Source organism: Zonotrichia albicollis, chromosome 10 (genome assembly GCF_047830755.1).
Source record: "Zonotrichia albicollis isolate bZonAlb1 chromosome 10, bZonAlb1.hap1, whole genome shotgun sequence".
In the NCBI taxonomy this organism is placed as follows: Eukaryota; Metazoa; Chordata; class Aves; order Passeriformes; family Passerellidae; genus Zonotrichia; species Zonotrichia albicollis.
In genome coordinates, this window is record NC_133828.1 from 23,701,254 (window position 1) to 23,728,864 (window position 27,611).

Below are 27,611 nucleotides of genomic sequence, written 5' to 3' on the forward strand. Positions count from 1 at the left end.
ACTTGGTCTCTTGAGGTGGTGTTTGAAAATTGAAAAAAACAACCCAATGCTATGCTAAACATTTGAGAAATGTTAGAATTACTTGGAGCATTTCTCTGGACATGTGTGTTTCTATATGGTGTAAAAAAGGAAAAAAAAAAAGCTAAAATAATAAAAGACAAGTGTGACAGGTAAGACCTATATCCTACACTGCTGTGAATCAAGCGCAGTCTAATATGACCAGGAAAGCAACTGGAGAATATTGTGAATTCTGTATAATTTCGACATTAAAGTGTAAAACTGCACAGCCAGCCAATATGAAAAATGTGAACTTGTTATTTTAACTTTATGGTAAAGCATCTTGGTTTTGTTTTTTTTTTTTTTAACAAACAAAAAATATTGCCAAAATAATACTTCTGTGGTTCTTCAAGTTCATCAGAACACCAATTAAAAAAATATTCCCTTCTTTACTGCTCACTTCTTTATCAGCTCATAAAAAGGCAATGAGTGTTATCAAAATGCTTGTTTGCCATCGCATTTTTGCTTAAATGTTTAGGCAAGAGGAGGGAAAGCGTTGTAGTCATTTCTGCCCAGTCAGCAGGGACAGTGTGTCTGTGGGTGACTGTCACCTGAACTGCTGCACACTGTGCTCGCCACTGGGGCTGCGGGGGGCGGAAAGGGGAGCAGTGTCACCGCCACCACACAGTCACCAGCTGAACCACTGCCAAGTGTTCCCTTCCACAAACTGTCTGTCTGAAATTAGAACAGCAGCAGCATTATCTCTCCTCATGCTGTGCACTTCCACCCTGCTGCCAGGCCTGGTGCTGCAGCCCATGGGGATGTGGGGCAGGGTGACACGGGAACCAGCTTCTCCCACGGGCCAGCTGCCCAGCGTATGAGCAGCAGCAAACAGCACTAATTCATTGCAGAACATGTGTGTGAAAAGTGTGCCTTTATCAGGGGGATGTGGGGGTGTGCATTTGCACAAAGATTTAAAAGATTAGGAAAAAACTAAGCATGTTAAAAGAGCAGGCTCAAAACTCAATACCATGTTAAGGAAGCAATGTGTCATTGCCATATCTAGACACGATGCAATTTATATTAATTTTCCAGCCTCTTCCTAATACTCTCAGGAATTTTGTTTGTTACTGATTTGTTTGCTTTCCGGTTGCACAGGTTTTCTGGGTGAGCCTTTTCACAGAACAGTTCGTTATGACTGAGAAACTTTTCTTCAGAGATGTAGTTTTAGAGTTAAACAACCATTATTTGCTTTCTGATGATATTACTGAATATCAGAGTTGCAGTAGCCTCTAGAGACAGATTTTTATACTTACACTAGTTTTGCCTAGTTTATATTTATCTGGGTTACCTTTCATTTGACTAATTCCTGGCAGGTTTATCATTCACAACTGTCATTCCTTTCCAAACTTCTGTAGGTTTGATTAGAAACTAGACCTGGGGTAATTGGCAAACATTGCCAACTTGGTGTCTACTTCCTCCCTTGGAATTTTGATAATTATATAAAATTATGCTGCTATACACCACAGACATTGCATATTTAAACTCTTTATTTTAAGAAACAGTGGTTCAGTACTTCTCTATTTCTAATTTGCCGACTTTGCCATTTATCTTGAAAGTATTGATTTTTCTTAGGAGTCTTTCACAATGGCCTTCAAAGCTCATTGGAAAACTAAATCATTCATGATTATCTACTGACAGGCACATTGAATGCCAGCTGTCATGCACTTCCTTTATTTCTAACTTAGCACAACCTTTGCAAATGTAGATTTCTAGGTTTCTGTATACGTAGTCTGTTTTTTTTCTTTTTTCATTCCAAAGGGGTGGCAATAGTATACAAAAGTGTTTAAAACAATTTTTCCCGAAGATGAGTTTGAGTTAAAGAAGCAAAATCCAGTTGATCCATAACATATGCATCACTCAAAGAGACATATTCTTTACCTTAGGCAGAAAGTGAATTTTAGAAGAGCCAAAAAAGCCATCATTTCCTTTATGGATCAATCAGGAGATCTATGCACTTCATTCATAGGAAGACTTGTCAAGGACTGCAGACAGGGAAACCTCCAGTGTGCTTCCCTTCATCTCTTTGCCTTCCAAGGGGCTGAGGGGACCCTTCTGGGGTGCTGGTTGTGCTCACTGAAGGTGGCAAAAAGAAATGGTCTGAAACAAAACTTTGGATCCACCTGCATTTTCAATGGCTTTTCTGTCAGAGACAGAAACATTTTTCTAAACCTTGCCAGGAGGTGGTTTCTAACTTAATATCAGTGGCCTTAAAAAAAAGGAAAGTTTTCTGCGTCGAAGCTTAATACAGTAACTACCGAGGCAGAAAAACAAGGTAAAATGTATTAACTAGAAACATCTTCAAAGGAACACTCCCTACAGTTTTTTTCCCAAAAGAACTTCTCTTATTTATGGAAACATTTAAAATCTGGGGTAAACCCTTTCTTATTTAGTTAACTTTGACAGTTTTCAGTTCTGAAAACATCTGTGATTCTCCAGATAAAACATTAGTGTTCCCATTTTGTTTGTGGAAGTGTTTTGATCCCTAGCTTCTCTCCACAAGGGGTACTTTCAGCTGAAGCAGTGAGCAGACCCTGATTTTTGTAAAAGAAATGCCTACTCCAGTCATATATTATTTTCTTGATGAAATTGTGTGATTTATCTTAAGCTCTCTCCCCTTTGCTTATCTTTAAATCATAAATAGTTCTAAATATGCTGTGGATGTATGTATAGTAGTTGCCAATTCATGCCCCAATTAAATTTGTCTTTGTTCATTAGGACTTATTATATAGGAAAAATTATTTGGGTAATGATTGCACTAACTCACTGAATATCTATCTATATTCCTCAGTAAGGGGAATAAAACTTTTCTGTTTCAACAGATCAGCCAGAAGGGGATCTTGTAAGGGCAGGATGAAGGATTCCAAGCAAAGAGGTATTGCAGAATAGGTGCTGTCTTCCCTGCTCTTTTCATATCAGCAGCAAGTAGTTTTGTCAGAACAGCAGAGGCATGATCAGACTGTCAGAGTCTGAGCCCAAGTTGCTGCATGGAAGACAAACCCTCTGTCAGAAATGCTGCAGCAGTGGATCCAACGGTGACATCGCATTTGTCCTGGCATCAGGTTCCAAATGGAATATCCCATTTCAATACCCCATCTGAAATGCAGAGCTTGAATCAAATTATCAGCTATTATTACTTAAAATGTTCTTGTTTATAAAAAATCAGGGACCATCATTATAGGAGCTTCCCCAAATGGTACTTCCAGTTTGAGATGGATGTGGACCAGAAGGTATTGTTTAAGCAGAGTTCTTTTCAGCATACTAAAATGACTCTAAAGATGCCTTAACAGGTTAAAAACTTGAGTATTGATTACATTCAAAAATATGTATGAGAAGTATATAGTCAGTGGAAATCAAAGTTAATTTTACTGTGATCCCTATTGTGTGTTTATTATAACATGATCTTGAATTTTCCACTTGCTGGTTTCCACCACGCATTCTTTCTCTAAACCTCCCTGATTCTTTATCTCCTATCATCCATCTTGTGTACTGAATGATGAAAGGATACTTTGTGATCACATCATGGTACATGTGCTAAAGTGGCTGAAAGCCAGGATTTATCTTGCAATGGCAAGATCACTTCACGATCACTGTCTCCATCTCCTGATATAAGAGTTGTGCACTCCCCAAAAAGAGAAATCTCAAAACTCCATATATTCTGCCTTGTTCTGAAATGGGAGCAGTACTACACGACTCACATTTAGTTGAAGTAGTACAGCCAGGGATCTGTCAATCTGCACAAATACATTATCAGCAGCTTCTCAGATTCTATCATCATAGAAAATAATCAGCAATTCATATGCTTCTTTCTGAGTTTGTTATGGCCTCAGGGGTAATCAAAGATTAGAGCATCTCTTGTAGCTTTCACATTAGTGAAACATTTTGCATCTAACTAGCCCATGATTGGTTTCTAAATGCTAGTTCATACCCTTCATGTTTTAGAGGACACATGGGTTAATGTGGCCTAGTTATTGCTTCAGTGTCTTATTTCTCTTTGAGTAGCTTTATGCTGATTCTTTGTATGAGAGTTCCCTCAGTCCCCTTGCAAAGTGGACCAGAGATATTTTACATCTGCCAGTGAAGGTGAGCCAGCTGGAATGTGCTACAGGAAGGGAAGAGGAGCTGACTAGTAACTCAGTCAGAAATTTCTGACTCTTCTCCAACATTAGCCCTGCCTGGACTAAGTATCCCTGGCCTACCCCCAAGACAACTACAGGGAGGAACTAATTTTCTCTTTCCTCTTCTGCATTTTCAATTATTACTCACATTTTTATTTGCTGCCTATCTCTTTCTCATTTGAAGGGCACAGTAATCACCAAGGCAGAAGCTGAGTTCAACAGATAAGAGCACAGGGCACGAGTATCACCAGCTTCACTCGCCCCTCTGTGCCAAGTGCCTCTTCTGCCTTTCTGGCAGGACACTGTGGCTTGGGAGCTTTCTCTTTCCTTAGCAGGGTCTGAATTCAGCCACTTAACACCCTGCTGCAGTGCCAAAGTACGCTTTGCAGCACTGGATTGTATATGGCAGGAGCAGATTACAAATGCAGCCAACTGGATGTTGCCAACCCTTATCTACCATCCTTTTTATCCAAGCACTCTGTCCCTGTGCTCTGAATTCCCCTTTTCTATTTTTTTGGAGTGCTGAAGGGAAATGACCTTTTCTGGTCCTCTCCATCTGACTCCAAAGAGGAGGTAAAAATTTTTAAGAGCCATACTTTACATTCATTACCTGCACAGAAAGGAAATTTAAGCAATTCACTTAGGAGTGGTGTTTTGCGGGGTAGCTGGACATATTTCTTGAGGATTTTTGTTGGTTAGGGTTTTTTTAATTAAGAAATGTTTATGTTTTTCTTAAAAATCTCTTATACCCTTTATAATAATGCAGGCGCACAAGGACTTCAGGTTTGCCTTCTATTTCTCTTTTGAAAAATTACTAATGTTCCTATTTCACTTTTAGTTGTTACAGATATAAAAGTTGACATTTTTCAATTCGTAGCCAGAATCATCCAATTCACAACATGAAAAGTCATCCTATTGCCATTTATTAAGGAAATAAAAGAAGTAATAGGTATTTTCTGAGATACAGGTGAGGAAAGCTGAAGTTCAGAGATCACATAATCAGGCCCAGATTCTGTCAGCACGGACCTCTGTTCTGTGGCTAAAAAGACCTCTGGTCTGGGCTATCTCTTGCCCAAGTATCTGGCTACAGAGGCTCTTTACTCTCCATGTGATCATTTTCTCAATTTTTTGTAGTCCTTTTTCTTTGTATCCTTAGATTTGTTACCAAGCCAGGAATCCCTCTTTGTCTTTCTAGAACTTTGAGATAGAGCAGCAGAGAACTCTTTTAGCTGTGGTAGGAGTTTTTGGAAAAAAATCTTCTCAGCTTGTGGAAGCCCTGAAAAATGTTTACTGAAGGTGGTATATTTTTCTCACAAAATTCCTGAGTCTTTTACTGAAACTTTAAAAATCCTCTGAGCTTAAAGAAAACACCTGGTAAGATACAGTGAGATAGATATGGGGGGAAAGCTGCCAAAACCAGGGGATTGTCAGTTGAATTTGACAGATTTTTCAGCTTCTGGTATTTAACAGAAAGGTGCAGGTTCCCTAGTTCCTGTCAGGAATCTCTCAAAGAGCAGCTCTGTGAAATTGGTGAGCCTAAATAAGCCCTTTTCTGTCTCTTCTTCTAGAATTTCATACATGTAATTTCAAGGGGGGGGAAGTGTTTATTAAAAGAATACAATCAAGCTTTAAGGAAGAATCTCTTCAAACATTAATTATTTTATAGATTTTCCTATTGCTTTTGTATTTTTCAAAGAGGAATTGGATGGATGAGTTTCCTTCTCTCAGTTTCCAGACAGGGAGCCCTGTCTCCAAGGAGAAAGTGCTCTGACAGGCACTGGTGAAGAACAGAAGTCACCAGGTGCAGCCTGTCCCTACCCCTATGCAGGAGTCTGGCATCCACCAGGTGGATTTTGAAAAATGATTTCTAAATTGCTGCATTGCATCCATTATTGCATGTAAAAGTAATTAGGTCATCCTAATTTAAAGTACAGTTTCTGTGTACAAATCCTATAATTTGCTGAGTCCTCCATAAAATCTGGTCCTTGGATCAGTGTTTTATGTCTTTCTTAATAGAAAACTTGGAGTTACTCCTCGTTACATTTCAGCAATATTTATTTCTTTTACTAGTCAACACAGGAAGCTCAGAAGCCTTTATCTGCATTGAATTGCTTTCTTCTCAAGTTAGTAGTATCTTCCTGAGGCGAGAAATCTTTTTAAAGAGACAGAGTGGTTAATCATAGATATTTTAGGCATTAGATAACTGAAGGATGTTTTGCAAATAGACTGTGATTAAAACATCTCCCTTCAAAGCAGGCAGCCACAGAATTGTAGTTTAGGGAAAGTAACATGTGTTTTACCCCTCTGCTTACAAAGATTTTGCTAGTACCTAATTACAAACCTGAGTTCTACAAGTTCAAAGCAAAATTCTAGAGCAGCTTTAGAGAAAAGTAACTCTCCATATGTCTGATGAAGTGGCTGCTTCTGCAGTATCCTGGCTGTACATGGTCAGCTTTCCTGCTGTGCCTGAGACCTTTGTCACATTGTTCTGTCCAAAACTGAGAATTACTGCAATAATTATTAGTTAATATATTATAAAAATGTAGCTGAAATGTAACTCTTGTCATACTCATTCCTTCGGAAATGCGGGTGTACTTGTAGTCTTTTCATGTAAATACAGTCAATTTCGTGACAATCTGAAGGTAATGGCAGTTTAAAGCTGCACTGTTAAACTTTGCTTTCCTTTGCATCCTGGAAACCAGCAGCACCCAGGTTTGGAGCGCTGACCAGCTCACTTCAAGTAGCAGAGCAAGGCTGATTTAATTATCTGTGCCTTTCAGACCAGTCTTCTCTATATTCAGTCTGTCCATTTTCACCATGAGCTTCAGCGGCTTCCCCAGGTTGCCACTAGGGAAAAATCATCTCATTTCTTGACTGTGTATTCGTTAGACAAGGCAGGTTTCTACCTGCTTTGTTTCTCATTTACTTAAATTTAAAGAAAAAAGATCCCCACCAAACATGAAGAAAAAAACCTAAACCAACAGACTTTGATACTGCTTTAAGTTCAGAGCAGGCTTAATTAGAGGAATCCTTTAAAGATTCATATCTAAATACAGTGCTTTTTTAATCAAAAGCATTTTGAAGTTTGTTTATGCTGTGTATGTTGTTGATAAAAACCCAAAACAAAAAAAAAAAGAAAAACAAAACGCTATCAGAAATTTCATTATTAATTTTTAAGTGAAAAAGGCCTTATTTCTTATATATGGTGAAAAGCAGAAGACAGCTGTGAAAATAGTTTGGCAATTCTTGGTTCTGATTTGCTTCTCACATATTTAGCCATTTTATACATTCATATTCGCTATATAAACATAAATTCAATCCTCTTATTAGTGTTTTTTTCAGTATGTGAAAAGTAATGATATTAATTCATTTCAGAAGACTAAATTTCTTGTGTCTTTATTCTCTCCTGTTCACAGAATTAATCAAAAGCTTTGAGTTTGTGCTTAACCTCTCACCATAGTTCAGAACTGTAGCGGAAATTGAAGTGTACCTAATGTTAGACCATTCATCTTTGTGTTTTGGTGTTCTGGAGCAGCCTGGGAGCAGGAAAACTCATCAAAACTTAGAGCAGACTTTTAAGTAGAAAAGGGTCACAGCTAAGGACTATCTCAAAGATGAAAGGAAAAATCAGGAATCTTGTTTGCCCCATGTGGTATCTAAGCTCCTTTTCTGAGTACAGAAAATTCTTGTACGGATTCAATTCTTAGGCTTGAATCTTTTGGAAAGATTCTGCTGGAAGGTAGATTTTCATGTAATTTGCCTATTTATATTATTTTACTGCCAGTTAGTAATAGGTATTGTAACAAGAGTAGTTTTGCTCTCAGAGTATGTTATTGGTTTGCTTTTCAGCAAGTCTCAAACTACAATGTGTTTTTGTTTTTTGCTGGATCTGAAGGCAAGACAGTAATTTTTTTTTTGTTTAGCTGAACACAGCTGAGTGCTCTGAAAAACAGCAACTTTAATAATAAATAGCAGTTATGTAACACCTATCAGAGGAATTTAACATGTTATTTAGACCTTTCAGCTTTTTTTATGGGGTTGCAAATATTTTTATCCCCATTTTACAAATGAGTGATATAAGACTCAGATGAAATGACTCATATACAGTTAGACCTATGAGCCAGCATAGCCACAGAGGGAAAGAAAACTGTCTTAGTCCTTGAGCTTAACCACTGGATTTGGACTTTACTCTTTTCCTCAGGCTTGATCTGTCCCAGCAGTTTATTTTACAGATACAAACAAACTATTGCACAATGGTAGAGTAGGAATCTGCATGGATTAAAAAAGAAGCTGCCCAATACATAAAGCTAGTTCAGTTTCATGTAACAAAATGCACTGAGCCACAGATACTTGCTTTTTTTTACTTATTCTCCATTTGTTTGGTAGGGAGTTCTCTTTTATCCTAAAATATTCTCAACAGCTTTCTGTTTCTTTATTTCGCTCATAAAAATGTCTCGTCTTGTCTGGAGCAGAAAATTCAAAAATTTTTACCATAAAGGTTAAATCTATTTTTGGTGTTCTCATAACAAACTCAATCCTTTAATGTATTTATATCCTTGCTTGAGAATAAGGAATAAGCCTAGAGAAGAAGCAGAGACCAGATTTAGTTTTTGTTTGGTTTTTTTTTTTTTTTTTTTTTTTTTGTGGTGGCTCATGAAATTTTATTTTTGGGTCAAGCACTTCTATAGGAATCAAATATTACATTTTCATAATGTTTTATACAAATATTTCTAAAACAGATTCTCAAAATTCAAGCCTGATTATGATTTTCTAACTCAGAAATTGGTTTTAACATGCAACAAATATACAAGCATGAAGGGAAGGAAGGGCAGAGGAAATATTCACAGCACTGAAATAAATAATAGTAAAAAACAGTTTAAAAATGTTTTCTCAGTTTTCTTCTGACCTCTGTGCTTAATCATATCACATTACATGGAAAGAAGAGAGGTAGGAAGAGCTGAGAGTTTATCTTTGATTTTGATTTTTTTGTATCAGTTACTTGATTTAGGCTAGTGGAGTACAAAGAGGAGCCCAAAAAGCAGAAGGTTAGAAAATCTTTGGGTTTGTTTCAATTGTTCCTTTTGCTTATGTTAGTTTAACCCATGATTTCAGAACTGGATTAGAAGGAAGAAAATTCTACTGAGAATAGTGGGATTCATCAGTAGCCTCCTGATCTTGGTGTGACAATGGTTTGCAAATTCCTACGTGCAAACCTGACTGACAGCAGTCACTGCTTCAACATAAGGCTCCCAGTGTGCTGCTGTTTTAGCCCTCTGCGAGTGGGTCAGAAAACCTCCTGAGAGAGAAGGATGTGTGATGGTGATATTGCTTGTGCTGCCACACAGGAGGGATAAATGTGCATGCCAGTAAAGCTTTAGGGCTCTGCTTCCCAAGATGAAGCTGAGGAAAGATGATGAGTGCATTTCTTGTTAAAACAGAAAGGATGGTGGAAAGATTAGGTGGCTAAAGAGGAAAGTATATCTGAGCATGGATTCTGACTTTGAGTACCTGGCCTTCAATGGAATACTGAAAATCTGCAAAGGTGTTGGAGAAAGGCTAGAAACACCAGCAAATGATCAAGGATTTTACTGTGAGCAGCTTAAGGAGTTTGATTTATCAAAGGGAAGGTTAAGAGCTGGCATGATTGCAGTGTATGAGTGCCTGCACTCTTCAGAAGGTATTTGAGTGACCTTTAACAGAGAAGCACAACTAGATTGAGGGGCTTATAATAACTTTGGAATAGTTATTATAATAACTATGTGGAAGCAAGTATTGCTTCCACAGTCATGTAAATTAACTTGTTTGGAAATTTTTAAATCAAGCTGTTGGGATCGGGTTTTTTCCTAAAATTTAGGCTCTGGTTGACCACAAATTATTGGACTTTGTAATAGGAAGGGCTGAACCTTCTCAGTGAATGAAATTATGTCATAAATTTTTCAGGAAATCAGCTGTAATGGTTCCCTCTGGCCTAACCCAAATCTGTAAATCACTTCAGAAGTCCCTTTCAATGTTCTGTGTGATTGTGAATACAGGCACACAAAGAGAATCAGCCTCTTTTTCATTTCTCCATGCAAACTTTACTTTAAAGGCGGAGCATGCAAGAGGATAGCACACCCAGAGGCTCTGCATTATACCATAGGACTGAATATAAAAATGCAGGGAGAGAAATTTAGCTGTTTATGAGGTGGAGATGGAAAATTTGTCTCTAAAGTCCAGGCCTATAGCCCTGCAACTCTGTTAATAATGTGGAATTTACAAAACCAAAATTAGCTGAGCCTTAATCTAAAAGGAGAATGAGGGAGCTGAATTTATTAGTATTTCTAATACTTCTTTTAAGATATAAAAGTTGTTTCCAGCTCTGTGTGTCCTTTTAGCTGTCTCGTACTAAAATTGAAGTAGAAGTGTAAACACCAAAAGTGTCTTTTTCCTTTATTTTCAGTACTCACTCTTATTGCAGCAACTCTTTGTGGATAGCTGTAGCATCTGATGTTAACAAGTGAATTACAACAAGACTTTTGGGTTTTTTAAAGATGCTTCCTGCTGATTACAGTGACTAGTAGTAGCGTGTGGATGTCCCAGCTATCACAGCCACTGTTTTCCTCAGGGAGGTTGGAGCTTGCTGCCAAATTGAGGGGACAGATAAACACAGTGAGAAGTCGCATTCGTAGAGATTTGACTTCAGAGAACAATGTTGTTGTTGTATTTTAGGAATCATGTGTAAGGGAAGGGAGATGCTAGTCCCTGTGGTCTGAATTCTTTCTTAGTGGATGCTTGTTTTGCTGCATTTGGGGAGACATCTACTCAGCAGTTTAAAAAGTAAAATCATGGACTTTCTGTAACCTGAGTATGGTTGGGTTTGATTTCCCTGAGATCTAGATTTCATGCTCTGTGCAAATGTGCTATGTGTAAGTACATTGAGAGCCTCCTTAAAAAAAAAAAGTGATTCAAGCAACCCTCAGCTAGACCACAGGACTGCAGTAAAAAAACCCTCAATGTTGTAAGTTAATTATTCTTTTTGTTCAATGAAGTATTTGCACAAGTCTCCAGATCAGCTGCTGAGTGTCTGAGTCACCCCTAGTTTGGTTTCTGGCTATTTACATCTGCCTGTTTCTTAAGAACCCCAATATGCTGTGAAGAGCATAAGGGCAGAGGTGTAGAGAGGCAGTGTTTAGAGAGCCGCAAGCTCACACTACAGAAATACATCTCTGGAGACACTGTGCTACTCAAGGAGAGCTGATGCACAGGGAATATTAATGGCTTTCCTGCAAGAAAAGAAAGTTGTTCACATCACAGAGTGATTTATGTTGGGAATGACCCTGAAGATCATTGTGTTCAGCCATTAAGGCAGCACTGCCAAATTCACAACTGAGCCATATCCCTCAGTGCCACTTGTACATGTCTTCTTAATATCTCCAGGGATGGAGACACCACCATTTCCCTGGGCAATGTTGCAATGCTTGATAACCCTTTCAGTAATACATTTCTCCTAATATCCAGGCAAAGCCTCCCTTTGTACAACTTGAGGATATTTCCTCTTGTCCAGTTATTTGTTACCTGGGAAAAGATAGTGACAGTCCCTTGCTACAACCTCCTTGCAGGTACAGCTGCAACAGTAGAATTGGCACAAGTGTTCCTGATGCAAAATAAACAATGAAATGTGTGACAGAATTGCAGTGACTTGAACACTAAATTATGCCTAGAATTAGTCAAATGAGAAATATGTTCCCTGTTGGAACAAAAGCAGCACAAATCTGGAGAGAACAGATTTTTGCTGGTTTGTGTTGGCCAAGCATGCCAAGCATTGCATCACAATGTTAATGTTTCTGATTTTAATGCTGGGCATTTTAAGTATGTGCTTTGCTGAGTATGTGTATTCACCTCTGTCACTCTGCCAGTCATTATAATATGTACAGTTATGGTAGGGGACTGTGTATATCTGGCAGAATTTATGATAAGGTTCAGTGTATGATCATTCTCCACAGTGGCAGTGCACTTGGCTTTCATAACAGCTGGAGCTCAAACACACAGGGAGTTACAGAACTTAATTTAGATGTTACTCTGGTAATTTGTATATGCCAGGGGTTTTTTTCTGGCATTTTTTAATATGCCAGGAAAATACTGGATTACATTATCAGTTTGTTCCACCTATGGTTCGAAACTTTTATTTATCAGAGTAAACCAACATAGTATGCTGAAGGCCACTATCTGTGTTTTTGAGAATCTTATTATACCTGCTGGTTAAGTGATACTGAGTTACATCTCTTCTCCCCCCTATCAATATTATGTTTACAAAAGCTTGTCTAACAGTTAACTCTATATTTGACCCAAGAATTACATCATGATAAAAGGTAACGGGACATTCGTTGCCAAAAACAATTTTTAACCTTACTCAGGTTTAAGGTTATGCTCCTGTTACTTACCTCCCCTCAGGATCATTGCAGTTTATTTCTGAGGCTCACAAACTGGTGTTTGCACAGTCTGCTGTATAAAAAGAGATCTTCCAAAATAATCAGAACTTTGGTTTCACCAAGCAACTTCTCCCAACACATTTTTTTTTCCACTTCTTCCTGTGCCTACTTCCATGTCTCTTTGTTCTCTGGTTCCTTCCCCAAGAGGCACCAGAAGAATCTGTGGTACCATGATACACAGCAGGGCAGGGAGAGTTTCTGGTAGCAAGAATGGTAAGAGAATTCAAGGACTAAACTCTTGAATTGCTGATGATAAGGTATAACAGCTCATCTAAAACTGGCTTTGTACCTGAGGACTAAAAGGGGGCAAATACGATGCAAGTTTTTTAAATCCATTCTGTGGAGAATGGGGTTTTTTACTGGGCAAATTAATACCCCAATATTGAGGGAAACCTCAATAAGAACAGTATAATAGAATATCTCATCCTGTAAACTGCCTGTTAAGTGTCAGCATAATTCCTTTCTAAAGAAAAATCCTTCTTTACAAGCCTGTTTATAGGGGTCAACAAATATGTGAATAAATATGTTTAAATCTACGTAGTCTGAATTACCGACAAGGTTTTTTACAAAACCCCTTGGCAATGATTTTTTTATGAAAACTAAATTGGCATAAGAAGACTCTTGGATGACAAAAAGTTGCTTGGGAGGTAAGTGACCTGAGGGAATTTGCTATTGGCAAAGTTCTCCAAGGTAGTGAGGACTAAGAAGTACAACAAAAATTGTTAAAGATCTTGATGAGACTGACAAGCCAGACAATAGTGGTTGGTAAAGTTACATCTAGATATTATTAAAGTAAGGCACATGGAAGTAAAAATTCACAAAACTTGACATAGAAAGTAGTGTACTTAGGACCAATAGGAATTGGCCATCAAGACTTGGGAATGAGGGCTCAGGTTTGTTAATAGTGGTTCCTTGAAAACATCAGCTCAGAGTTGAATACTGATCTACCCAGAGTCTTTTATATGGTTCCTGTCCATATCTTCAATATATTTAATTGAATTAGTGGATTTTTTGGTAGAATTGAGGTGGGCAACAACAATATAGAAAGGAATGGAATGATTTCCCTACACAGAATGACTGAGTGGCACAAAGATAAGTCAGGATGTGGTATAGATCTTATAAAATTGAATTTTATGAAAGCATATTTAAACAAAAATAATTTCTTTGCGCTGAGGACTGTAGGCATTGAAAGTACATGTAAAGAGTGCAAACTAGTTTGCATTAGTTTCAGGGGTAACTATGCAAGACAAAGTCACTGGAATTTATCAAAGACACAGAGAACACATGAGTGTGGAAATTTTTTGGTGGGAAACTATTAAAAAAGCAGTAGGAAATACAATGTCTGTGCTGCCCCTGTTCTGTCCTGTCTGTTGCTACACTTGTATTTTCTAGGTTCCTTTAAAGTTCTTGTTGCAATCTCAGTAGGTATAGAGTATTTCTGTCAGAATTCTCTTAATCCTTGCTTCAATAGTTTGAGTGGTTTTAACGAGACTCATTGCAAAAAAGATGGTGTCTTCAACTTTCTTGGAAAGACATTTTTAAATTTAACTTTTTATTAAACCAGTTAAAATAGGAGAACAATACTAACAGGTTGTTAAACCTAGTTATGTCTACCAGAGCACTATTAATTGCTTTGTTAAATCCCCCTGTAGCACAAACAGCATAGTGCAGATTTTTATTTGCATTTGTGGGAGCTGTTAGCTTCTGTTATTATTTTGTTTTATAGGTTTGGTTCTTAAATACTGGTGCTCCCCACTGGGCAAACTATGCTGCATCATTTCCTAATAAATACCTCTACAAATAATTCTCTCCCTCCTTCCTACTCCCTCCCTCCTTCCCTGCAGTGAAGAGGATAATTTTGTGTAGGGATCTAAGATCAGTTTACCCTGCAGCACTAATCTTCTAACGGAGAGATACTATTTTATTTTTCCAGCATGCTGTAATCCACCCCGGTTTCTGCCATATTTAAAGTGTATTAATTGTTAATGCTGCACTTCTAGAATTCTAATGATGACCAGCTTGCACGCAGGGCTCCGGTTTGGGAGGGATCATTGCCCGCTCCCCTGGGGATAAAAGTGGTCCTTTCTGGAGGTAGCATGAGCTGGATTATTTTCGTGGATTTTTGTTATTGTGCTGCTGCATCTGTTTGAAGCTGGAGGTTGTGCACAGGCTGCATGGTGTGGTTGTGAAGTGCCTTGCCTCGCGCCAGCGCTGTGGATTGTTATTTGGAGTGCACAGAGGAGTCATTGATCACTGCCTCTTCCCTTTGTACCTGGTTTGAATCGGGACTGCAGACACTTGTGGGTATTTTTGCTGTTTCCTTTCACCGATTTCAGACACTCCAAATGGTTGAGGTACTTTTGAACATTACTCTTTTCTTCTAGATTAACTGATTAACACTTAGTATTTAAGTTGAAACGTAAAAAATAGCTTCCATTTAAGAAAAACCCAGCCAACTCTTCCCTAATAATACATCATTATTTTAACATGTGTAATAAATATAATAATAGATATTGATATAACATATCTATTGTAGAGATACAACATATCTATTGTAGAGTGGTTGCTCAAAAAGCTTTTAATCTGCATGTGGAATTTTGATATACTATGTAGGGGAATGCAATAAATGGTACAAGTCAGAAAAAGAGGGGTTTTTTTGTTGTGTTTTAAGCTTTTAGACTTTCAACTCTCGCAATGTCCTAGAAATAGAAGAAACAGGCAACAAGGGCATTTATTTCAGGTTTTTTTTTCGATTTTGTCACAATTCATTGTAACAACAATGCATCATTAAATAATTTAGTAGATCATTCCTGATGAAGAGGTTTTACTTTTGTATTGTCACCTGGTACCTCTGTGGCAATGAACTACAGTATTTAGTGGCAGAAGACAAGTATTAAATTACCTCTCTGGAAAATTTATCACTGATGCCATTTACAAAATCATGGATTTGGTTTAAAATGAATGGAGCAAGAAACATATGTAGCCATTGTCCAAAAAAAAAATAAAGTGCTTAATGTTAGGTAATATATTTGGGGAATATCTTAGGCAGATACAATGCAGTATGCTTTTCTTGAATTTTTTTTTGTGCGTGCACATATATGTGCAGAAAATCCTCAACAGTGCAGGCTTCTCTGGAAGCTTAAAATTTGTACTAAGGGAAAATTAATGTCTTTATCTCCATGTTTAAAAAGTCTAGAAGCAGGTAATTTCCTGTTCTAATTCTTCAGTGGATCAGTTATTTCAGCTGTTCTCTCATTCTTTTGCAAGTTGGCTTAGTACCAAGTGTGTCTTGTGTATCACCTAGGATTAAACAGCCAGGTGTTTTTTCTTCCAATAGTACTGTAAAGGAAAAAATATCACTGTGGTTGCAAAACAAGCTTCAGAAAAATCTAACTTTATAAAAAAATAAAATTATTTTCTTCTGAACTGGTTTAGAAACAAAATGGGGAAAGGAGCCCTTATTTGTTCTTGTGAACTTCCATTTTTCCCCCTCTCCTCTTCAGAATCTATTGTTTATCTTAGATAAGGATGAGGGACCACACATACACAGATGCTCACGGGATCACTTGGGTTGAAAGGGGTCTCAGATGTCACCTGGTTCAACATCATGCTGAGAGTAGATGCAGTTGTGAGACCAGACCAAATATTCTGCCTTTCTTTAATTAGAAAATTTGGTTTCAATATTTTTGCATCAGTAAATGAATTTTAATCTGTATTCATGTCACATCAGGAAGAATGACATGTTAGGGCTGAGGTCTCATTCCAGTAACACTTCTAAACTCTGTTTTATGAATGCCCTGTGTCATTGCCCAGAGTGTTCTGTGATCCTGAGCATATTCCTGACCAACAGCAGTCCTGATATTTAGCAAAGATGTAATCAGTTCTGAGTTCCTGAAAAGGTTCAGTCAAATTTTGGAGTGATATATTCCGATTTTTCCCTTATCTCACGTTTCTTACAGTGTTAAAATGTTTTCTGAAGCATGTTAACTTTCCTGGTACAAATACTCCCTTCATGTTCCTCCAAACTTGAGCCTTCCCATGGGCTCTGTCACTCATCAGTTCTGCATGGGAATGCTTGGGGATTGCAACCTCTTTTCCCAGCAAGTGGTATTTGTAACGGAGCCTGCAAAGGTCCTCCTTTCACAAAGATATCTCCAGGGGAGGATATTTTTCAAATAAGTGCTAATATTTATCACTCAAAGGGAAACATGTAAAAATGAATGACAGTAACCTGTCAGGGTGCAAAAGTGGCTTCTGTAATATGTCTGTTGGGGCAGTGCGTGATAGGGGAGGGCTTTTATTTGCAATTCAGGTGTGGTAGGGGGGCCCTGCAACCCAGATGATATGCAGGGTTGGGGAAAGAACTATTTGATAACCTGGGGATGACAGCAACAATGAAGCTGCATTTTCCTCATCAGCTTTGGCATGCTACCAATTCCCTAACCTTTGGTAAATCTAATTATTGCGAGGGCTGGAATCTTATTTCTCCTGTTTATCTAAGAAAAAGAAAAGAGCTTTCTGCTGGAAGTGTGTTTTGTTTTGTTTTTTAATTTTTCTTCTGTACTGTTTATTGCCCTGAAAAGTTGTAAATTGGTTATTGTTTGTTCTCCAGATGGATCCTGTGCAAAAAGCAGTCATAAACCATACATTTGGAGTGTCCATTCCCCCAAAGAAGAAGCAAGTAATTTCCTGTAATGTCTGCCAGCTTCGTTTTAACTCTGATGTGAGTATTGCCAATTTTCTTCCTTACTTTTTTTTTTTAATTTGGTGCATTAGATATAATTAATCTACATCTCTTTTTCCCAAATAACTCGTTCCAGTTCTACCTGCATTCTGCTCAGCCTGATGGGTTTTTTTGGTCCACTCAGAGGCAGAAGTCCATAAAGCGTGAACTCTTAATTTTCTTGGATAGCTCTGGCATGATATCCAATGCCATGTCCATAGGTGATGTCCCACTTGATGGTACAATAACCTTCAACAGCTATTGCAAAAAGAAATGTTTGCCTGAGGGTTTTTTTTTAAGGAAAGGAGGTGAAGCAGAAAAGTTTCCCAGTGACTTCTCCAGGTTATATTTGATTTTCTTCCAGAAGAAATAGCTTTTTCTTGTTGTTTATATGTCCTTGCTGATAGTCTTTCCATTTCTGAATGAAGTCACTCTTCCAAAAACCTTCATTTAGAATAAATATAAACACTTAGTTCTAGCTGTCATTTTGAGTATGAGAAATTCAAAGAAACTGTTTCCTGAAGGTTAATTTAAAAAAAAAAAAATCATTACAAAAGAGTACACTGGTGTTTTTTAAAAATATATCACCATTTAATGTGTCTTCCTAAGTAGCTTGAAAATTAAAGAAATTCAAGGAAACTATGTCTAAGAAGATTATAACCTTTGATAGTTAAGGAGTATGTATTTGTTCTTGGAGAATATTACTTATGTCATTGAGTTAATAAAAATAAACTCAAATTCCCAGATTTCTTTTTTTTTTTATCTTAAGGGTAAGAATAAATCCTGAAGCGATGTGTTAACATTATATATTTTTCTGTCATAATTTTGGTCCCACAAGCAGTTTGCAGGCACCTCCTCCAAAGCCTTTGAGTATTTTGTGCACCGTGAGGTTTGCAGTAAAGCACCCATCCCATTACCCTGGTTTTCTCTGCCTCTAACATTGCACTTTGAGCAGTGTCTTGTGTTTTCCCCAGTTTGCCTTTCTTGTCTAAGCTGGTAAGGATTTTGAAGCAGTCCTATCTCAGCTTCAAATTGATTTCTAAATCTGTCATCATTTGACAAGCTTATTAGACTTCCTTTGAAGTGGCAATATCTGCTTAGTTAACTGATCTCAGAAGTCATTATTTTAAATTTAGTTTGCTTGTCTTTCTACTTTAAGGTTAAGATTTAAGGGAAAAAAAAAATCTTTTCTGCTCTGATACTTAGTCCAGGTATGTCCTTTTACTGATTAAGTCAAGGAACCAATAATATTTTTTAAAATTTTCTTTGTCTTCATGGATCTTGCTTCTGAGGTAGATCCATCACTAGTGAGATGGCTCAGGCTGCCCTCACTCTACCCTCTCCTCTTGAGGTCAGGATCCCCCTGATGATGGCACCTGTCCCAGAGGGGTCACTCACTTTGTCTGTGCTGACATTCAGGTGGACAAACAGCACTTCAGGCAGATAAATTGAATCACAACTGAGTGGCTTGAAACAAACAAAAAAAGATCTGTTATATCATTTTGTACTTCTGTCAACGAAGCAATTTCTCCTGTCTAGACTTAGAAAGTAAAACAAAAAGCACATATCATACCCTGCTTTAAATAGTGGCATCACAAAAGTATTTCAAACTATGATTGTGCTTCTTCTGGGCCAGGTGTATTCAGTAGGGTGGTGTGATCTTTCTTCCTAAATTTGATAAATATATTCAGTTGTAGTTACTAGAAAATATCATCATCTCTTTGAAATGAATGGTTGTAAGAAAGGATGAAGCACTGTCACTGTGACACTTCACATGCTGAAATGCAGCACCTTACTTTCTATAGCAGTTTAGTTTACCAGGGCATCCATAAACAACACAGAAATTTGATTTTGGAAAGTGCTAAGATTATAACAATGTTATGAATACCAGAAGATACTTAAATATAAATCTAATTTCACAATTGTTTCATAACCTCAGCATCCAGGAATATTTGGAGAATGAGTCTTCATACTGTACTACTTCTATTTCAAATGCTTTCTAGCCTTTCATTGCATTATTTAGCTTCTCCTGAGAAATAAGATTCTAAAGTTTTCTCCAGGTTCAGTCATTTAATCTAAAGAATTATTTATATGAGCGGTTTTTTTTTTTCCTGTGTGTGAGATCCTATCTTACTGGATGTTATTCTCACCTATCCAGTTAGACACCTCCACCCCCTCCATAATTGGCATTATCATTTCACTGAGGTAAATTTCACTGTATTGTATCATTTCACTGGTAGTGGGGTTTCATCCAAGCTCTGCAGACTCACAGCTCTGTCTTAGCCTGTTGAAACTCCTGTGCAGAAATAAAAGTCTGGACTCTACATGTATTTTTCTTTTTGGTCCCTTTGAACCAAAAATAATGCAAAATTGTGCTCAAGGCATGGAATAATCTTTACAATATATCCTTTGTTTGCTGGAAGGGAGGGAGGGAGTCATATACATCTGAACTCTGAATCTTTCAGGAAATCAGTTCCACCATGACATGCTTTTGAGTAGCATCAAACTCCGCTAATCTGCATTAAAACTTCAGTGTATCACATTGCAGAATGAGATTTGTAGTGCAGTCACTCCACACTTGCAGTTTCTTCTGACTCTACAAGGCTGACATAGTTCTTGTTGTTGGTAGGGGTTCTGTTCCCTTGAATTTTCTCTGACCTAAATTATGCAATTTAATGAAGTTAAAATGGTAAAACTCAACTATAAAGAGTCTATTTTGGCTTTTTTAAATTTTTATTTTAATTATCCTTAGTGAATTTCATTTGCATGGTGTTAGAGGATGCTGACTTCATTCTGGTGGTATTTTATCAATTGCACAAGAAACACAGACAGTGGTTATTCATCCGTGAGAAGAAAATTGGTTTCCCTGCCTGCAATCTTTTCCTTGTGCTGTGGACACTCACCGGTCTGAATCAATAGACTAAAATCAAAAAAAATCAGACTACTCAATTTGTAGTTGTCAAACTTCCCACTAAATTAATACAGTGAATTGCAAAAGTTTGAGGTTTCCTTTGCTTATGTGTATGCACGTTTAGCTTTGGTGAGTGTTCTGGCATCAGATTCAGAGGCCAGGATCTGCAGCTACTGGCAGGAAAAGAAAGATCAGAGAAGGAAGGAAATTTTAAAATTTAAATATTTAAAAATATGTTGTCTTCAATGTGGAATTGTGCATGTTGAAGTGATGGCTTCCTTACTTTCAAAAATAAAGTTCATGGAATGATTTTTCTTCGGCCATATAATTTAAATAGTGTTTTCTAAGTGAACTCTTCAGGATCTCCCAGTCTTCAATTTTTAAAGCACAACATGAAGAAAACCTCTGTGTTCAGATTCTTAATTTTATCTAGTCTTAACTTGATATGTCTGTACTCTTCCAAAAAAAGAAATCATAGAATTTGACTCATACTTAGAGACATTCACCATCATACTCTAACTGTCCTTTTTTTAAATTTTTAGCTGTTTTTTAGTCAAATTTGTCTATTTCCTCAACTGGTATGTGGCAATAAGTCTCCAACAGCTGTGGACCTCTGGCTCCAAGATGTCTATTCTATTATGGCATCTGACACTGTAGCTTGCAGCCATAAGGCAAAAGTGAGTTGTAGTTGGAAGGATATTTGTTTGGTTTCTGCAGAATTGCTCTTTTCTCCTTATCTGAATTATTACCTTGTGTTTAATTAGTTTCTCTGCTCTTCTCCCTCATTATTTTATTTTATTGTTTATTCTTGAGGTTGTTAGGGTTGTTTAGCCTGGAGAAAAGGAGGCTCAGGGGTTACCGCATCACTTTCTATGCCTACCTGAAAGGTAGTCAGTCTCTTTTCCAGGAAACAAGTGATAGGATGAGAAAAAACTGCTTCAAGTTGTTCCAGGGAAGGCTTAGATTGGATATTAGGAGGAATTTCTCCATCAAAATAAGTTGTCAAACATTGAAACAGACTGTCCAGGGAAGTGGTGGAGTCACCATCCCATGGAGGTATTTAAAGGATGTGTAGGGATGTGTTTTAGTGGTGAACATGGCAGTGCTGAGTTAACATTTGAACTTGCTCTCAAAGGCCCTTTCCAACCCAAAAGATTCTGTGATAGCCCACAGACCTTTAGAAGCTTAGGTGCTCTACAGTAATGCCAGTTCTAATCTAATAATTTTTTCCTGCAACCAGGCTTCTCTATATCCAAACTTGCAAATGCATGAAGCCAGGCAGTACATGTTATCGTTCTGATTTTTGTTTGGAGGTGTCCTTTTTGTAAACAGATTTCTGTCATCTGTTGATCATGCCTAAAATAAGCAAAAATGTCTGCTTCCCTCTGCACACTTTGTTTCTTATAGAAATGTCTTTGCCTGTGGTACAGCCTGGTAGGTACTCTCTTGTTCATAGGGTATAATTGGATTGAAAATAAACTTGAGTTTGCACAGTGGGTTGCTGTGTGGGTAATGACTGCAAGTCAGCCCTGATTTTGGTGTCATCTCAAAAATCAAGAGATGACTCAAGAATCAGGAGGAAACATCTTGAGGCAAAGCAGAAAAGCAGACCTAATAATTTGGCATTAACGGGCAATGAAGGTCATCTTATCGTTAAATGCATTTAAAGCTAATAAAGATGATATGATGATTATGCTCATCTTTCTAAAAAGCCAGAAGGCAAATGTTTTAAGTTTAGGCAGGTATTAGCAAAAGTTGACTTTACAGATTTAAATAAATCATTCATGCTGTCAAAAGGATAATAAACAAAATAATCAATAGCATCACATAAAAATGTACAGGACTGTCATTGTCTTCCGTCAAACATTTTACATTTTTCTTATTTATAAGACTATATTGATTCTTTGGGTATGGAGGGTAGTGAAGCAGATAGGAGGTAATTAAAAGCATAAATCTCAGGAACTTGTGAAGGTAATTTTCTGTTTTGTAGACAGAACTGACAAAATGATGGAAGTTGTTAGCTCCAACATGACAGAAATACTGCATGATTATAGGGTACAGGGTTATAACATGATGGAAGTTCTGTTCAAATAACAGCTATTTAATGGAGCTTTTAACTAAGTTTGGTAAGGTATTTTAAATATGAGTTGACTTTTTATGACATGGCTGATATTTTCACAGCTCCTTGATTTTTCTATGCTCTTTTCAATAATAATCTACCTCACTATTTTGAGAAATTAGGTGTTAGAAATCTGTATGGATGGAACCGATAAACTAATGCATAGCTTTGGTGTAAAAAATGTATGAACATGCCAGGTTTGCAGATTTCTTCAATTACATCTATTATTAATGACAAATGAGATAAAACTATATTTTTCAACACTACTTCCTAATTTATTATGTAATTTTTATTAGAGTTATGATTCTAGTCTAGCTTCTTCATAATTTATGTACTCAAATAAATGTGCATACTCTTACAGAATGGTTCTAACAGATAAACTAAATGATCAAACATTTTGTAGACACCTTACCATTAAGAGAGCTTTCTAGTTTAGGGTCTGCTGTGAATTAAAATAACAATATTTTACAAACATAAATACCTCTCTGCTCCTGTCTTGCACAGTTAGTTTCCTTCTCTACCAGGACCACTGCCATTGTAATCAACTTCATGTTTAGAAGTGGGCAGGAACACAGGTGCTGAGAGGTGTTCTTTCTACAATATAAGTTATGACTATATTTAGGACTTTTTTTTTGGCTTGAGTTTATGTAAAATTTTTTTGCGATATGCAGGAAAAAACTCGTCTTTATAAGTACTCCATAACAGAATGCATGTTTTCAGGATTATTATATATCTGTTCAGTCTTTCAGTTGTTTCATTTTCCATGGTTGAACTGTTACTGGCAAAGGCTTTTGTGGTATTTTCAACAAAAGATTTTTCGTTAGAAATTGCCAATTGTATCAACACCAAATGAACACAGGATTTGGACAGAATCATTGAGGGTGGAAAAGACCTCTCAGTTAATCAAGTCCAGCCACCACCGTGTTCACCACTAAACCCTATCCCCAAGTACCACACCCAGGTGGTTTTTAGACAGTTTCAGGCATAGTGACTGCACCACTTCACTGGGCAGCCTGTTAGAATTAGAATTGCTGTTGGGAGCATTTCCCACCCAAGGTGGAATTCCGGCTTTAAGAAGGTGCAGTAGCAAGGGAGAAGAAATAGGAGCTGTGAGCCACCTTTGTCAGTTCCATTTAGTTGTGGCACTCACCTAATACTGCGTGCTCAAATCTTAGCCAGCATTTCCCATGCGGGTGCTTCAGAGCCTCCCTTTACTTCTGCATTTCTCCTTCTTTCTGTCCATGCAAATCTACCTATATTTAATTGTATATGTAAATATCCAGACTGGATGATGTGGTAACAGGTTCAAGCATTCAGATAGAGTTGATGGTACAGCTGTCTTATTTCCATGAAGACCTAATGAAGGGCTATTTTAGTTGCTCTTGAATAACCCTATTAAAAAATCTTGATCTCACACACATATGCACTGAACCTTTAGACTTACTCAAGCCTTTCATCAGGTTAATGTTTCTTTGTGTAGCAATAAATTCAGTTAATTAGTCATTCACATCCCAAGTAGATTCTGAAACTCAGTCACTTGAGGACTGTCAGAATGAATCCTGTGGATTTCAAATACACTGTCAGTCACTGCTTCTGATGGGGAATATTCTGTTATCTTTTGTGCTACAGTCTTGCCTGTAGTTCAGAGGTTTTTTAAAGGTATTACTGCTATCAATGAATCCATATGATCTACCTGTTTCCTGGATATCTAAATCTTTTCAATATACGCAGATCTATAAACATTTTTCACTTTCTGCAAAGTAAAGCTACTGAAGTTGTTTTAAGCCCTAAAATAGGCTAATATCATTGACATTCAATTTCAAAAGGATGTTTACATGTTGAGGATAATTTAAATTGTTGATTTTTATTGAATGCTGTCTAATAGATAAGGCTATTGTATATGTATTGTATGTAGTCATACAGTTTAACATCCTGCTTGGATTTCAAATGTAATAATTTGTGGTTACAAGTAGCAATTTTAAGTAAAATATTCCATTTGTATCATTTTTTAAGCAGAAAAAAGCTATCCTTTCTTACAGCCAAGTTATTAATCCTTATGACATAGGGACCTTCTTAAAAAATGAAAACATTCCTAAAGTTTGATTGGTTAGAGGTATTTAATTTGTACTAAAATTTTGTGGATTGAACTAAGGTGTATAAATTTTAAGGTGTATAAATTAGAAAAATTATGGGAAAAATTACATGGTTATTTGTCTGTCAATTATATTCTTAATTATTTGCAACTTAGTTTAAAATACAACTAGTCACTAAGCCATGGTCTTAAAAATATGTAGACGTATTTTTTTACTGTTATAAAATATGCATCCCATTGATCAAAAAATAATGCCAGACAAATGCATAAACACTGTTTTGGAATTTGGCCTTTCAGTACAAAGGTATTTTTTACATTCTGATTCATAATGTCATGTTTATGGCAGCTTAAAGATTTTCTTGTTCATTAAACCTTACTAGCCAGTACTTGATCACCTTCTTTGCTGTCTAATAAGTAGGCAGGTTCTTTTTTAAAATGTTGTAAAGTGTATATATATATATATATGTATATCAAGCTAGTAAATCACAGTCAGTTTTAGATTCAATTAAAATTTAAACTTTCTGTTCAGTTAAGGAGTTCTTTCATAGAAATATTTTCTTATTCCACTTTCTCAAAAAGTGTCCTTCTAACCTATTATGCATCCAATTTCAAAATGTTAATAATGATAATTCAAAGGCGAGGTTTAATAGAAGCTATGTAAGCAATAGATGTAACAATATTTTTTAAATGAAAAATAAATATTTAAATGATGTTGAGTTGTGGCACAGATAAATTATTTTACTGTTGAATGAATTAATCCCTACAGTAAATGCAGCTGTTTACACTGGAATAAAGTATTTTGCAATTAAAATCATTAGAATATAGGAGTATAGAAGGATACTTTTACTTAACAGATTTTGGTTTTTCCTAATTTTTTTTCTTAAATATTGTTTTGCTGACAAACAATTTGCATTAATTAGTTGATGATCAAAAAGTACCTTCAGTATCCATTTAAAATATTGTATCCTGAAGGTATTTACTCTTAACTTTGTATTTTAGTGGCTGTTTATATTAAAATTAGTGAAGTATCTTTCTTTTATGCACATGAATTTTGAACCCTATGTGTACACAACTTCCTATGGATTACCAGAGCAAATGAAAACAAATTTTCGGCTTCTTGCCTTAACTAAAAATGAAAATTGTATACATCATGGCTTGTTTCAAAGATAAATCTAGTATTACGAGGATATGCAAAGCTCATAGCTTCTGCTGTAATGCTGTATTTGTGTCATAGGCAAGTTTTAAGTGAGACTTGGAACAAATACATTTGCCTTGAATATGGTACTTTTACAAATATTTTATAAAATTAGAGTTAATAATGATCAGAAGATAATTAATCACAATAATTGGTATCAGTAATAATCAGAACTTGAGTTCCAATTTCAGATTGCCTCAGCTGCCTTTTTTCCTTTTGCTTGCTATGACTCCAGAAAACTCCAGAAAAAACATTTATGTAACATGGTAATACAGTATTTCAGTTACCAAAAGGCAGCTGAATCAAATGATTTATCCCACAGTGCAAAAAAGCAAACTCTGAACTTCAAGTATATCTGAAAGGACTAGAAAATAGTGCTTATGTGATTAGGAAAGATTTCTTCCATACTTTAAGGAATGCTCCTCTAACTTCATGCTTGGAAAGAGTATCTGTGTTTCTATTCACAGAACAGAGATGAGTTGAGAAAGTCTAAAAACCAAAGGTTTAACAATATCCAGCCCCTGAAACTTGACCAAGTCAATGCAGAAACAAATAGTTATCTACTTAACTGACAAAGTGAGGCACTGAAACAATTTTTTAAAGGCAGTTTTTTGCATCCCCTAACTACTTTAAAATCCAGCCTGGAGAATCCCACCTGTCCCCAAAGGAGTATGGCCTAGTTTGAACAGTGTTGAAGAAGGATGGCATTTCCAAACTCTTGCTTAGATTTGTCACAGCAATACTTTTTGGCCTTATAACCTACAGCTGTGAATTTGATATTTTATGATAATTGGAAAGCTTAAAAATTAGTCCATTCACTATGTTTCCATGAAGCTTTGCTTGTTGTTATGGCAATCTTAATTTTAATTCTGCCTGGGCTTGTTTGTTCTCAACAGGTCTCATGTACACTATATGAGGATTGAATGAAGGGAATCAAAAACTGTAGTAGGTTATTACTGATATTGCAGGTACTATTATTGCAAATATCAGCAGAAAGGCTTATATCAAGCAATTGACTTACTAAGTCTTTCTCTTGAGTGCATTTATGTCTCTTATGTCATAGCTTTGGCCTCAGGCAGCATATGATCCTATCAACAGCACACATATGCGTGGAGTATAGAGTTCAAATATTTAAAGGGACATCATCAACTTGAGGATGCTTGAGTAGACAATCTTGTACTTGCTATTATTAAATTTAAAAGTATTGGAATGGAAAGGGTATCCATTCACCCCAATTTTTAGCTCCATTTTTTGTACTGCAATGTGTGAACAGTTTATTGGAAAACACTGTTCTGGTGCATCATGTCACAACTGCAAAGCTTAAGAGAAATGGATAAAACCCAGCAAAGGTAGAGAGAGACAGGATGGGACTCCTGTGCCTCATAAGGCACATTGGCACAGCAGGGCAGAAACAGGACTGTGCTCCTCTGCCTGCATTCAGAACTGGACAGATCCAACCCAGAAGTTGACAAGTGTCCCTTTAAGTAGTGCACATAGTACTAGTGGTATAGCTCATTAGTTGTTTCTTTATAATCCTTAAATTGTGTTTGTATGCGTGTTAATATTTCAAAGGTTTTAAAATCAAGAAATATTTTAATAGCAATTGGTGAGTAAACCCTTTCTGTTTTTATAATAAAGTTTTTAAAAGACATCTCACTTTCAGAGGAATTCAAAATAAAACTAATCTAGCAGCCTTTCTTACTGAATGCTTGCTTACTAAAATCTCCTGTGAAAGGAAAGATGCACCCACAACAACACACACCATCCTTCCGAGATGCAAAGCACTGTTTCATGGGCTGTAAAATCACTTAAGAAGTTCTGGTGCGTAAGAACTTCACTCCTCTATTTTAGCAACAATTCTCCATCAGTTTAATGATGCCAGTTACTTGTGTGAGGACTCCAACATGCTGTCTGTTCTCTTGCCCACT

General features: G+C 36.8%; 1 protein-coding gene across 12 annotated transcripts in view; it reads left to right on the forward strand.

Moving 5' to 3' along the window:
* Positions 1 to 27,611, forward strand: part of ZNF385B (zinc finger protein 385B) — a 151,558-nt gene that overhangs the window by 97,184 nt on the left and 26,763 nt on the right. For 11 of the 12 annotated variants that reach the window (XM_074548367.1, XM_026791676.2, XM_026791679.2 and 8 more), the window contains one exon: positions 17,256 to 17,366. In XM_074548367.1, coding sequence (XP_074404468.1) covers positions 17,256 to 17,366 — 111 coding nt within the window. Of the gene's footprint in view, positions 1 to 14,619; positions 14,998 to 17,255; positions 17,367 to 27,611 lie in introns of those variants that run through there. The other variant, XM_026791680.2, reaches the window with a different exon arrangement.